The sequence below is a fragment of the Hemitrygon akajei genome, chromosome 28, assembly GCF_048418815.1.
Source record: "Hemitrygon akajei chromosome 28, sHemAka1.3, whole genome shotgun sequence".
In the NCBI taxonomy this organism is placed as follows: Eukaryota; Metazoa; Chordata; class Chondrichthyes; order Myliobatiformes; family Dasyatidae; genus Hemitrygon; species Hemitrygon akajei.
The window spans coordinates 8,991,663-9,005,243 of record NC_133151.1 but is presented as its reverse complement, the minus strand read 5'-3'; the positions used below and the strand labels follow the sequence as shown (position 1 = coordinate 9,005,243).

Genomic DNA, 13,581 nt, shown 5'->3' with positions numbered 1-13,581 from the left:
TTTATTGTCTGAGTATGTATAAAGTGGCCACTTTATTAGGTACCCCTGTGCGCTGATGCAGATTTATTTAGTGATACAGCGCGGAGCTGACCCTTCAAGTTACATCACACCAGCAACCCCAATTTAACCCTAACCTAATCATGGGACAATTTCCAACAAGCAGTTCAACTACCCAGTACGTCTTTAGACTGTGGGAAGAAACTGGAATGCCCGGGGAAAGCCACATTCCACGGGGAGGACATATGGACACTCCCAGGTGCCACCCCAGCGTCACGCTGTGCTAGCATGGTGCCCACGGAGTCTAATATTAAAATAGCTAATCAGCCAATCGTGTGGCAGCACAGACATGGTCGAGAGGTTCACTTGTTCAGACCAGACATCAGAACCGGGGAAGAAATGTGATCTAAGTGACTTTGATTGTTGGTGCCAGATGGGGTGGTTTGAGTATCTCAGAAACTGCTGATCTCCTGGGGTTTTCACGCATAGCAGTCTCTGGAGTTTACAGAGAACGGTGAGAGAAACGAAAAAACACCCAGTGAGCGGCAGTTCTGTGGGTGAAAATGCCTTGTTAATGAGAGAGGTCAGAGGAGAATGGCCAGACTGGTTCGAGCTGACAGGAAGGCGACAGTAACTCAAATAACCACACGTTACAACGGTGGTGTGCAGAGGGGCATCTCTGAATGTAGAACACATCGAACCTTGAAGCAGCAGAAGACCACAAATACACGAAAGGGGCCATTTTATTTTGTACCAGAGGTGCCTATGAATCCTGTTCTTGCGGGCATTCACGGTAGAACAAGGAAATACAATAGAAACAATGAAAACTACCCACAAGGGCTGACTGACGTGTGAAAGGCAAACTACAAATACAAAAAGTAAATAATACTGAGAATATGGGTTGAGTCCTTAAAAGTGAGTGGGCAGTACTGAGGTGAGTGAAGCAGGTTCAGTTCAGGGACCCTGATGGTTTTTATTAACCACGGAACAGAGTTCTCAAGTCCTGGGAGGGAGGGGGCGAACAGTGATCAAACGGGGGGGGGGGGGGGGAGATTTTGACAAGAATATAATGCAAATACCTCTCCCGGTGTGTGGGGTGAGACTGAGACTGGGCTGCAGTGTTTCCAGATGGGGGCGCTGTAGAGTCGGAGAAAAGGTACAGCACAGAAACAGGCCCTTTGGCCCATCTAATCCGTGCCGAACCATTTACACTCCCCACTCCCATCTACCTGCGCCGTGACTGCCCACCCCCCTCACGGGAAAATCCTATTAAGGACCCTCCACAATCAACGTTCAAAGTAAATTTTATTATTCATGTGCATGTATGTCACCACATGCAACCCCGACGTTCATTTTCCTGCGGGCATCCACAGCAGATCTGTAGAACAGTAACTGTAAACAGGATCAGTGAAAGATCAACCAGGGTGCAGAAGACAGCAAACTGTGCAAATGCAAATATAAATAAATAGCAATAAATAACCAGAACGTGAGAAAAAGAGTCCGTAAAGTGAGGTCATTGGTTATGAGAACATCTCAATGGATGAGTGTGGTTATCCCCTTTTGTTCAGGAGCCTGATGGTTGAGGGGTGGTAACTGTTCCTGAACCTGGTGGTGTGAGTCCTGAGGCTCCTGTACCTTCTACCTGATGGCAGCAGTGAGAAGAGAGCACGGCCTGGGGTGTTGGGGGTCTCTGATGATGGACGCTGCTTTCCTAAGACAGTTTCATGTAGACGTGCTCAGTAGTGGGGAGGGCTTTACCCGTGATGGACCGGGTCGGATCCACTACCTTTTGTAGGGTTTTCCACTCAAAGGCATTGGTGCCAATGCACTCCACTACGCATTTATATAAGTTTGTCAGGTGGGATCGTGCTGTGCTCAATGTCGCGTTTCCCGTCCGCCAAGGAACTCCACACAAAATGACGCGAGGAGGAACTCACTCAGCACCTGTGGGGAAAAAAAGTACAGTCGACGCTCCGGGCCGAGGATCTCCACCGACTGTTAACTGGAGAAAGCTATTTCCACAGAGTCCCCTCAAAGTAAAATTAAAACGCTTGAGGGTGAGAGAAAATGAAGAAGGGTTTCGGCCCCAATTCATCTCCGCGGACGCTGCGCTCCCCACTGTTCTGTGTGCCCGGCTTTGGACTTCCAGCATCAGCAGATTTCCTCCGGTTTTGTGAAAAGAAAATGAGACTTTTTACATTCTAAAAATAAAGCGAGGCGGCCCTCGTCAGTTCTGGGCGTTTACTGCAACAAGCCATGCGAAGGAAGTGTTTGAAAAACAAAATAGAAGTTTTAAAGTCTCGGTCTCGGCTGCTGAACTTTGGGCGTGGCGTTTAATGAACAAAGGGATTGGGAGCGCTTTCATACGGGAGGGCTGGAACCTCATAGTTCGGGAGGGGAAAGCCGGGGCGGGGAGACCGAGCGCACAGGAAAGAGGGGAGGAGGTTGCGAACTGTGTCCGGGAGCCCGCGATGGACTAAGTTGGGAGAAGGGGGCGTCGATAAACCGGATGGAAACTGGATTAGCTCGGAAGCAGCGAGGCTCCCGGGACGGTTAGGGAACTTGCCAAGCGCTGCCTTAGCCCCTTCGGGGACAATGGCGACAGCGCAGGCCGAGGCTGCGGCCGGCATCGAGGGGCTCCCCCCTCTGCCCAAGGGGCTGAGCGGGATCCTGAACTCGGCCGGCGGCTCCTGGAGGGAAATGGAGCGGCTCTACACCAAGAAGACCATGATCCAGGAGGAGCTGAGCCGTCCTCGGCCGGCCGCGGGCCACCTCCGCCGGAGCAGACCGGCCAACCTGGACGCCGCGCTCGCGTCCCTGCGCAAGGAGATGGTGAGTTCGATCCCCGGCCGTGTCCTCTGCCACATACCCTCACCGAGGGACGATCTCCTCCCCTCTCCCTCAGACACACACAGCCTAAGGGATTTATTCCCTCTCACACACCCACATATCTCTCTCATACACACATACACACACCACACAGTCACTGGGGGATCTCTCTCTCTCACCCGCGGGGGAGGGGGTTGTGAAGGAAATGTGTCCCATCCACCACTGACCCTCCCATCCTTTGGAAGTCCCAGGTGAACTTCCTGGGAATCCTGTAGCTGATCCCTGTGAGTTTGCCCTGCCCCTCTCCCAGCTCCTACACAGAAGCCCCCGGTGGGAGTGTGAGCGTGCCCGGGAGGGGACCCGGGAGGTCCCGATGATGACGGCACGGTTACCCTCTCCGGGCAGCTGCTTGCTTCATTGTTCCTGTCCCATTTCACCATCTGCCTCACGGGGACCCTGGCGGATTCACCTCCCCAACCCGGCGATCATGGGGCAGTGATGGCAGACATCCCCCCCTCTCTCTCTCCGTCTTGTTTTACGGCGGTTGGCACCCAGCTTAATGGTGCATTACCGCCACTTGGCAGACATCCCACCCTGCAAAAACTCATTTCAGGGAGGTAGCACCCCCGCCCCCGCAACCCCATATCCCCCCCTCCGTCGACCTCCAAGGGTGTATTTGACAGGACATTTGATTATGAAAGAACACAATTTATTTGATCACATATTGAAACTACACATACACTCATATATAAAAATTTCTTCTTGAATATTTTGTTGGCAGTCTCAACGCTATTAGGACGTCAATCGAGTAGCTCCTTAGCCGCCAGCCAGCTAGTTTAAATAACTTTAGCTATGCCAATGAATGACTGACACCTGTTAAACTCACCTCAACATGTCTTTTACATTTTAACCCTCCGTGGGCAATAGAAAAGTCACCGTTGCAAACAGCGCAGCGAGCAACACGGTCATTATTTTTCACCCCTATTAGGCAGGGGTGTACTTTAGTGTAGTCTGGGGTGAAGGACGTTTTATATTTTTTTGGGACACTCTGCCATGGCGCTGCCGGACGCTAAGCTGAACTGACGGACAATGAAAGAGAGAGAGAGGTCGACTGTAAAGCCCGGCCAGACAGAAATCTGATAGGTCAACTTGGCACAAAGAGAGACCAATCAGGATTCTCTCCCCTTCCCCCTCTCCCTCTCTCATCGATTTCTTGGATATTGTATGTAATTTGCGGGCGTCAGGGAGCCACTATCAATATGCGGGAGACTCCTGGAACTTCTGGGAGAGGTGGGATGACTGTAATGGGGAGCAGGAACCGTGGCTGATTCTCCCCTCTCTCTGACCCAGGGGTGACCGGTCAGTGACGGGGAGCAGGAACCGTAGCTGATTCCCCCTCTCTCTAACCCAGGGGTGACCGGTCAGTGATGGGGAGCAGGAACCGTGGCTGATTCCCCCTCTCTCTAACCCAGGGGTGACCGGTCAGTGACGGGGAGCAGGAACCCTGGCTGATTCCCCCTCTCTCTAACCCAGGGGTGACCGGTCAGTGACGGGGAGCAGGAACCGTGGCTGATTCCCCCTCTCTCTAACCCAGGGGTGACCGGTCAGTGACAGGGAGCAGGAACCCTGGCTGATTCCCCCTCTCTCTGACCCAGGGGTGACCGGTCAGTGACGGGGAGCAGGAACCCTGGCTGATTCCCCCTCTCTCTAACCCAGGGGTGACCGGTCAGTGACGGGGAGCAGGAACCGTGGCTGATTCTCCCCTCTCTCTAACCCAGGGGAGACCGGTCAGTGACGGGGAGCAGGAACCGTGGCTGATTCTCCCCTCTCTCTAACCCAGGGGTGACCGGTCAGTGACGGGGAGCAGGACCCCTGGCTGATTCCCCCTCTCTCTGACCCAGGGGTGACCGGTCAGTGACGGGGAGCAGGAACCCTGGCTGATTTTTTTTCTCTCTCCCCACCCCCCCCGCGCTCTCTCTATCCCTCCCTCCCCCACCCCCTTCTCGCCCCACCCCAGGAGTTACAGGGCTGTTGTGACGGTGATGGGCTGGCCACTGGGCCCCCGTCGGGCCGCACCGTGTCACTCACCAATGCTGTCCTCTCCTCCCCTCCTCAGGTGGGCCTCCGGCAGCTGGACATGTCCCTCCTGTGCAAGCTCTGGTCACTCTACGAGGCCATCCAGGAATACAAGGGCCTGTACCAGGACGCCAGCGCCACCGCGGCCCCCGAGGGCCCCTTCTCCCCCGAGAACGGCTACTACGAGGAGGAGGAGGAGTACGAGGCCGAGCAGGCCGGGGACGAGCCGCTACGCAACAGTCTGAAGGTCCCCCACACCCAGAACTCCCGGGACAAGTGGCTGGAGGACTCCTTCCACATCACGATATGAAGCAGAAACTGTTGGGACTGGTCGTCTCCGATCTGAAAACTGGTTTCGGTCGCCCTTTGTGTTCTGCTGTCTGACTTCACTGGGGATCGTTGATGGGGGCAGCAGGGTGGCGTGGCGGTTAGCGCGACACTTCGCCATACCAGCGTCCCCGGGTTCGATTCCCACCGCGGACTGTGAGGAGTTTGTGCGTTCTCCGCCATGTCTGCCGGAGGCCCCCACAGTCCGAAAACGTACCAGTCGGTAGGTTAATTGGTCATTGTAAATTCTCCTGGGATTAGGCCAGGATTAAATCAGGGGTTGAAGCGCCAATAGGGACTGTTCCACATTGTACTTCAATACGTAAATAAAACTTATACCCTATCGAATGCAGAAATAGTGCATTCAAATATGCTAATTCCTCTTTTTTTTAAAACCTGCTCTCCCTGAACCTTAACCCCATTACCGATCAAGAACCCATCAACCTCTGCCTTAAGTACTTGGCCTCCACCGTCTAAGTGGCAACAAATTCCACAGATTCACGGCCCGAGGGTTGAAACATTTTCCTCGTCTCAGTTACCTTTACTCTGAGGTGGTGCCTTCGGATCCTGCACTGTCCTACCGACGGAAACATCCTCTCCGCGTTCACTGTGTCCAGGCCTCCCTGGCAGTGTTCGGTAGATCTGAATGGGGTCCCCGAGGGTTGGGCGCTGCCTGGCAGTGTTCGGTCAGTGGCGATGGGGCAAGGCCACAAGAACAGCCGATTGACGTGGGAAATACAGATCTGGTCTCTCAGGCACTCTTGGTGGAACAGTGTGGAGGGAGCTTCACTCTGTGTCTGACCCCGGGAGTGTGCGATGGGACGGTGCGGAGGGAGCTTCACTCTGTGTCTGACCCCGGGAGTGTGTGATGGGACGGTGCGGAGGGAGCTTCGCTCTGTGTCTGACCCCGGGAGTGTGTGATGGGACGGTGCGGAGGGAGCTTCACTCTGTGTCTGACCCCGGGAGTGTGTGATGGGACGGTGCGGAGGGAGCTTCACTCTGTGTCTGACCCCGGGAGTGTGTGATGGGACGGTGCAGAGGGAGATTCACTCTGTGTCTGACCCCGGGAGTGTGTGATGGGACGGTGCGGAGGGAGCTTCACTCTTGTGTCTGACCCCGGGAGTGTGTGATGGGACGGTGCGGAGGGAGATTCACTCTGTGTCTGACCCCGGGAGTGTGTGATGGGACGGTGCGGAGGGAGCTTCACTCTGTGTCTGACCCCGGGAGTGTGTGATGGGACGGTGTGGAGGGAGCTTCACTCTGTGTCTGACCCCGGGAGTGTGTGATGGGACGGTGTGGAGGGAGCTACACTAGCTGTCTATCCCTAGGTGTGTAAATTCATTGAAATGGGCTATATGGATTATAATTTCCATTTTTGATCTACTTGCTTATCTAAGTTAAGGTAGTACAGTAAGGTTGCAGCTCGGGGAGTTGGAGTCTGTTCTGGTGCCATCTGTGTCCTTTCTGTGACTACGTGGGTTTCCTCCGGGCGCTCTGGTTTCCTCCCATACCAGTTGCTAATTTAATTAGTCATTGTAAATTGTCCTGTGGTTCAGTCGGGATTAATTACAAAAATGGGTTGCTGGTCGGCGTGGCTCGAAGGGCCTGTTCCACGCAGTTTCTTTAAATAAATAATTACATTGAATAATTAAATAATTACACTGAATAATTAAATGACACTGGAGCAGGGACCCAATCTCAGAGCAATTACTGAGCACACATTGTGATATTTACTGAGTATCAAATCCCGAGGTGCAAACAAAGTCAGCGTCAAAGTTCAGGCAGAGATCAAAACATCCAGAGAAATCCAAAAACCAGAATCCGGAAACAGGCAGAGTCGATATTCAGATGGACAGAGTACAGACACGAATGCTGGAAAGGCTCGGAAAAATTCACTGGCACAATCTGGTGAAAACACGGGACTGAAATACACTCAGCAATAAACAGAGGCAGATGATAGGTGGAGCACAATGAGACACAGGTGGCAGAAATACGGGTAATAAAGAGAAACAGGTGAGAGACGGAGCACTCAGTGATACAGGGGTCGGAGTCGAGCAGGAGTGGGGACAGGAGCACGCGGCAATACAAAAACCACAGACTGACGGCTGGGGGAACCACACAAAAAGATCGAGTTCAACTGACAGTCACACTGATAACATCAGTTCACCGAATGCTGAAGCCCTCCTCCATGATCTTTTACCCTCACTGGTCAACTCCCTTTGCTGACTCCTCCCCCTGCTGTACAAGCATGTGACCTGGGCACAGAAAGATCCCACTTGAGCCCGCCGTACCGTTGAGTGTGATCGTGGCTGTAACCACAATCCCACAGTCATTTTCCAGCCTCTTGCCTACAGCGCCTTAAAGATCCCTTTGAGGATGAAGCTCGCCACCTGTCTTAAACGGCGTTGCCTCATCTTTATCTTAAGCGGACTTCTCATATCTTTCAACAGTGGTAGTATTGTGGGCATTCGAGTTGAGTTTCACGTTCCCTTGAGGCGGGGATTCCCAACCTCTTCCTTTAACACCGTGGACCCCCACCCTTAACCGAGGGGTCCCTGGACCCCAGGTTGGGAACCCCTGCTCTAAGGGGCTGTCTATTTAATAGATCGTGAACACAGCCCAGCACATCACACAAACCAGTCTCCCAACCTTGGACTCACTTTACACCGCACGCTGTCGGAGCAGTGCTGCCAGGATAATCAAGGACACGACCCACCAAGCCAACACACTTTTTGTCCCTCTTCCCTCCGGGAGAAGGTTCAGGAGCTTTAAGATTCGTACGGCCAGATTTGGGAACAGCTTCTTTCCAACTGTGATAAGACTGCTGAACGGATCCTGACCCAGATCTGGGCCGTACCTTCTAAATATCCGGACCTGACTTGCACTACCGTACTTTCCCTTTTCTATCTTCTAATTATGATTTGTAATTTAAATTTTTATTATATTTATTTTGGTTTGTACTTCAGGGAGCTTGAAGCGCAGAATCAAATGTCACTGTGATGATTGTACGCTCTAGTATAAATTGTTTGGTGACAATAAAGTATTAGGTCCTCTGGTGGCTGCAGAGGCCAGTCCTGAGTCTGCATCACAGATCCAATAGGCAACATATACAAAATGCTGGTGGAATGCAGCAGGCCAGGCAGCATCTATAGGAAGAAGCACAGTCGACGTTTCGGGCCAAGACGCTTCATCAGGACTAACAGAAAACAGAGATAGTAAGAGATATGAAAGTGGGAGGGGGAAATCTGAAATGATAGAAGACTGGAGGGGGAGGGATGAAGCAAAGAGCTGGAAAGGTGATTGGCAAAAGGGATACAGAGCTGGAGAAGGGAGAGGATCATGGGAAAAAGAAAGGGGGAGGGGAGCACCAGAGGGAGATGGAGAACAGGCAAGGAGTGATTGTGAAAGGGAAAGAGAGAGAGAGAAAAAATAAATAGGGTTGGGGTAAGAAGGGGAGGAGGGGCATTAGCAGAAGTTAGAGAAGTCGATGTTCATGCCATCAGGTTGGAGGCTACCCAGACAGAATATAAGATGTTGTTTCTCCAACCTGAGTGTGGCTTCATCTTGACAGTAGAGGAGGCCATGGATTGACATATCGGAATGGGAATGGGATGTGGAATTAAAATGTGTGGCCACTGGGAGATCCTGCTTTCTCAGGTGGACCGAGCGCAGGTGTTCAGCGAAACGGTCTCCCAGTCTACGTCGGGTCTCACCAATATATAAAAGGCCACACCGGGAGCACTGGAGGCAGTATACCACACCAGCCGACTCACAGGTGAAGTGTCGCCTCACCTGGAAGGACTGTGTGGGGTCCTGAATGGTGGTGAGGGAGGAAGTGTAAGGGCAGGTGTAGCACTTGTTCCACTTACAAGGATAAGTTCCAGGAGGGAGATCGGTGGGAAGGGATGGGGGGGGAACGAATGGACAAGGGAGTCGCGTGGGAGTGATCCCTGCAGAAAGCAGAAAGAGTGGGGAGGGAAAGATGTGCTTGGTCGTGGGATCACGTTGGAGGTGATGGAAGTTACAGAGAATTATATGTTGGACCTGGAGGCTGGTGGGGTGGACAAGGGGAACCCTATCCTGAGTGGGGTGACGGGCCGATATGCATGAAATAGGAGAGATGCGTTTGAGAGCAGAGTTGATGGTGGAGGAAGGGAAGCCCCTTTGTTTAAAAAAGGAAGACATCTCCTTCGTCCTGGAATGAAAAGCAGATACGGCAGAGATGGAGAAATTGAAAGAAGGGGATGGCATTTTCACAAGTAAGACAGAGGAATTCAGAGAATAGGCTCGATAGGTACATTTAATGTCAGAGAAACGTATACAATAGACACCCTGAAATTCTTTTTCTTCACAAACATCCACGAAAACAGAGGAGTGCCCCAAAGGATGAATTACAGTGAAATGTTACAACCCCAAAGCCCCTCCCCCTTCTCAGCGGAACTTAATCCGGGATTTTAGGGCGTATTTGCTCAATGGTGAACGCCTGTGTGTGATTTTGGGGACGCTGATCCAGGGGCAGCCACCACACGGACCTTGTTAGATCGGGGTCAGGGTCTGGTGCCGGAATGCAAGGCAACTCAAAGATTGGAGTACGTTCATTATCAAACTATGTATACATTATACAAACACAAAATACTCTGCAGACGCTGGGGTCAAGGCAACACACTGGATGAACTCAGCAGATCTCGCAGCATCCGTGGAAAAGAACAGTCAACGCTGAGTTCCTCCAGCGTGTTGTGCCTGTTGCCATATGTTATACAGCCTTGAGATTTGTCTGCTTACACGAAACAAGAAACCCAAAAGAGCCCAATGTAAAAAAAGACCAACCTCCCAATGCGCAGAGAAAAAGGAAAAAAAACAAATTACGCAAACAATAAAAGCAAGGAACAGTGTTCAGAACGAAATTGAGTCCACAGACACAAAGGCCAGAGTGGGCCCACAGCCTCAGGGTCAGTTCATCACACAGCAGGGCAAATCAACGCCGAGCTCGCAGGCACAAAGCCTTTGGCAGCCTCACGGCCTCAGCGCCACGGAGAGTGGGGCAAGTAGCGGGCAGGACTGGGGACCCCTTCACAGCTGCTGTGGTGTGTCGGGTATCTCTCTGCTAAGCCTCACAAAACGCGATGCCAATGCTGAGTGGATCTTTATCAAAGCGCCCTTATTACTTGCGAGCTCACCTCCAGTCCTGTAGTCTGGAGATTAACTTCAAGATTTGTATTCGCTACAAACATTTTCAAGGTTGTTGTGATATTTTGACTGTCCTCGTGATGCTGGGATACACCCTAGGGTGCGCTGGGACACATCATTAGTGTTGTAACCTGTGGTCATCGGGTGTTTCAGGTCTTTAAAACATCAGATATCCTCACCCAGGCGACCCAGCCAGCGTTGATCAGGCCCCGGCTTGTGTCCCAGCGGCATTGGCCTACAGATCACACTCTCGATCCATAGTCACCTGGAGGCTCGCTCAGCAGCCTCTGTGATGGTCCTGAGGGCTTTTTGCAGCCTGCGTAATGCCAAGGAGAGAGTAGGTCCTGCACAGTGAGTAGCCAGCAGAATCTCTACACCCCACCCCAAAAGGCTCACATTGAGCCCTCCGCCCCTGTCTCTGTTCTACCAGTTCCTGGTTTTCTTGCACTCTGAGATTCATCCACAAGTTCCACATCATCGGCAAAAGCGAAGGTGGCACGTGACGTACTGTCCGCATCGGGAAAGAGACTGGACCCGTCCCTGTACGATCCATGTCCATCGCGATGTTAAAGAGATCTGGGAACCTGCTTAACCCTTCCTAAGATGGGAATCGGCCTGATCTCGGCTTTGCCATTCTCAATAAGAATGCAGGGGTTCGTATATTATCCGATCAGAGATTCACAAAGTAAGCGCCAACCCCTATCCAGCCCAAGGTTCTAACAGTCAGCCGATGGCCGACAAGTCAAATGCCTTAGAAAGGACAATGACGGGTCTCTTGTTCACTCGTTATGATGTCGGCGATCATGGTTTCTCCGTGATTGTTCCCGGCAAATTTTTCTACAGACGTGGTTTGCCATTGCCGCCTTCTGAGCAGTGTCTTCACAAGACGGGTGACCACTCTTCAGAGGTTGCCTAGCCTGGCGTCAGTGGTCGTGTAACCAGGACTTGTGATGGGCATCGGCTCCTCCAGCAGCTCCCCTGACCCTGATCGGGGGGGGGGCTAAGCAGGTGTTTATCTTGTCCAAGGGTAACCCGCAGGCTGGAGGAGGGACAGAGAGCCTCACACCCCCTTTGGTAGAGACGTATCTCCAACCCACTTTGACGGGTCTTTGCGGTTAATTTTGGACCCCAGGACCCTCGTGGTTCCCGTGATGTGCTGAGCCGGGTCCGCAACTTCCCTACGGTGTGTTGATAAAAGATTGGTTCAGAGTTGCCAAATCTCTCTAGCCTCCTGAGGAAGGGGGGGCATTGGCGAGATTTTGGGGCCATGACGTCAACATGGTTGGACCTGCTCAGGGTATTGGTGGTGTTCATGCCCACGCCTGGGGCATTGTCGCGACAGAACAAAGTGTAACAAAGGCTTGCCAGATGGGTTCTTGGGAAGGGAGGCTTATCCCGTGAGGAGGGACTATAGAGGGTGGGCTCAAACTCTGAGAAGAGTGTAGGATGACCCCATTTAATCACACAGGGTTCGACAACATAGAAATAAATGTTTGCCATGCCTGGGGTGTCCAGAACTGGTGAGACATGGTTTCGGAAAAGGGTCAGTCAGCCAGAAATGGGTGTAAAGAAAGTTCTCCCCCCCTCCCCACAGAGTGTGGAAGTTTGAATGCAGGGTGGGGGGCTGCAGAGGCAGTGTCACATATTAAAGGATAGTGCTGCCGAGGGAAGAGATGTTATTCGCGGGCAGACTGGCCGTGCCCCCACCTCTCATGTTATTGCACTCACCTGTCTGGGCATGAAGCGGGAATCAGACTCGGGTTTATTGTCGTCTGCACTGCCTGCTGCTGTCTGTAAGGAGCTTGTACGATCACCCCATGACTGTTTGAGTTGCCTGCCGGTACCATGGCTTCCTCCCATAGTTTACACCAAGTCTGCCCCGTCTTTCCATCATGGCTGATTTATTATCCCTCTCAACCCCATTCTCCTGACTAATAGAGAACTTATCAATCTCTGCTTTAAATATACTCCCGTGACATGGCCTCTACAGGCAATGAATTCCATAGATTCACCACTCTCTGGCTCAATACATTTCCGATAGTGGGGGAGTCTAGGCCCTGAGGGCACAGCCAGAGAAGGGAAGTACGTCCCTTTAGAACAGAGAAGAGGAGAAATGCTTTTAGCCAGAGGATGGTGAATCTGCGGAGCTGGCAGCCACCGTCTGTGGCTATGAGTACCACAGAATTCCTGGGCGGTGTGGCTCAAAGGATAAAATGAAATACTGGCTCTCACCAGCAACGCTCACATCCTGTGCTGGAGATAAACCTAATCTCACCGGGGCTGCCAGTGGCGGTGACAATTGGCCCGTGGAAATAAAAAAGAAGGAAAAAGTGTCAGAAGCTCACGGCGGTTTAGGATTGAGTTGAACCTGTTGAGACTCAGGGACAACAGGAGCTTCAAAGCGGGATTGAGGGGAAACAATTTGCAGGGGCTTGGGATGGGAGCATGAGGTGCAATCTCCACGGGCTAAACGTGCTTGGTACCTGCCGTCATCCTAAACGGAGATCTCAATTCTCCATGTAAGATCCTTCGTGCATTTCCGTTTGGCAAACACCGTCCACGTTTGGCCTGTCTTGTTTTCAGTCAGACGTAAAGTTCAAATTAAATGTCATTATTGGTGCCTATAAAAAGTATTCACCTCCCCCCCCCCCCCCCCCCACCTTGGAAGTTTTCATGTTTTATTGTTTTACAACATTGAATCACAATGGATTTAATTTGGCTTTTTTGACACTGATCAACAGAGAAAGACTCTTTCATCTCAAAGTGAAAACAGATCTCTACTAACTGATCTGAATTAATTAGAAATATAAAACACAAACTAATTGATTGCATAAGTATTCACCCCCTTTAACATAACAAACCAAATCATCACTGGTGCAGCCAATTGGTGTTAGAAGTCACATAATAGTTAAATGGAGATCACTGTGTCTGCAGTCAAGGTGTTTCCATTGATTGTAGTAAAAAATACACCTGTATGTGGAAGGTCCAACTGCTGGTGAGTCAGTATCCTGGCAAAAACTACACCACGAAGACAAAAGAACACTCCATGCAACTCTGCAAAAAAGTTATTAAAAAGCATAAGCCAGGAGATGGATACAAGAAAATTTCCAATTCACTGAATACTTGGAGTACAGTTAATTCAATCATCAAGAAATGGAAAGAATA

At 51.5% G+C, this 13,581-nt stretch overlaps 1 protein-coding gene across 1 annotated transcript; it reads left to right on the top strand.

Annotated features, from left to right (window-relative positions):
- Positions 1-2,301: 2,301 nt before the first annotated feature.
- On the top strand, positions 2,302-5,585 carry LOC140717673 (leucine repeat adapter protein 25-like). Its single transcript, XM_073031312.1, has 2 exons — positions 2,302-2,829; positions 4,943-5,585. Exons 1-2 carry the CDS (start codon positions 2,593-2,595, stop codon positions 5,210-5,212), a joined length of 507 nt encoding a protein of 168 aa, XP_072887413.1. The 5' UTR covers positions 2,302-2,592; the 3' UTR covers positions 5,213-5,585.
- Positions 5,586-13,581: the final 7,996 nt, after the last annotated feature.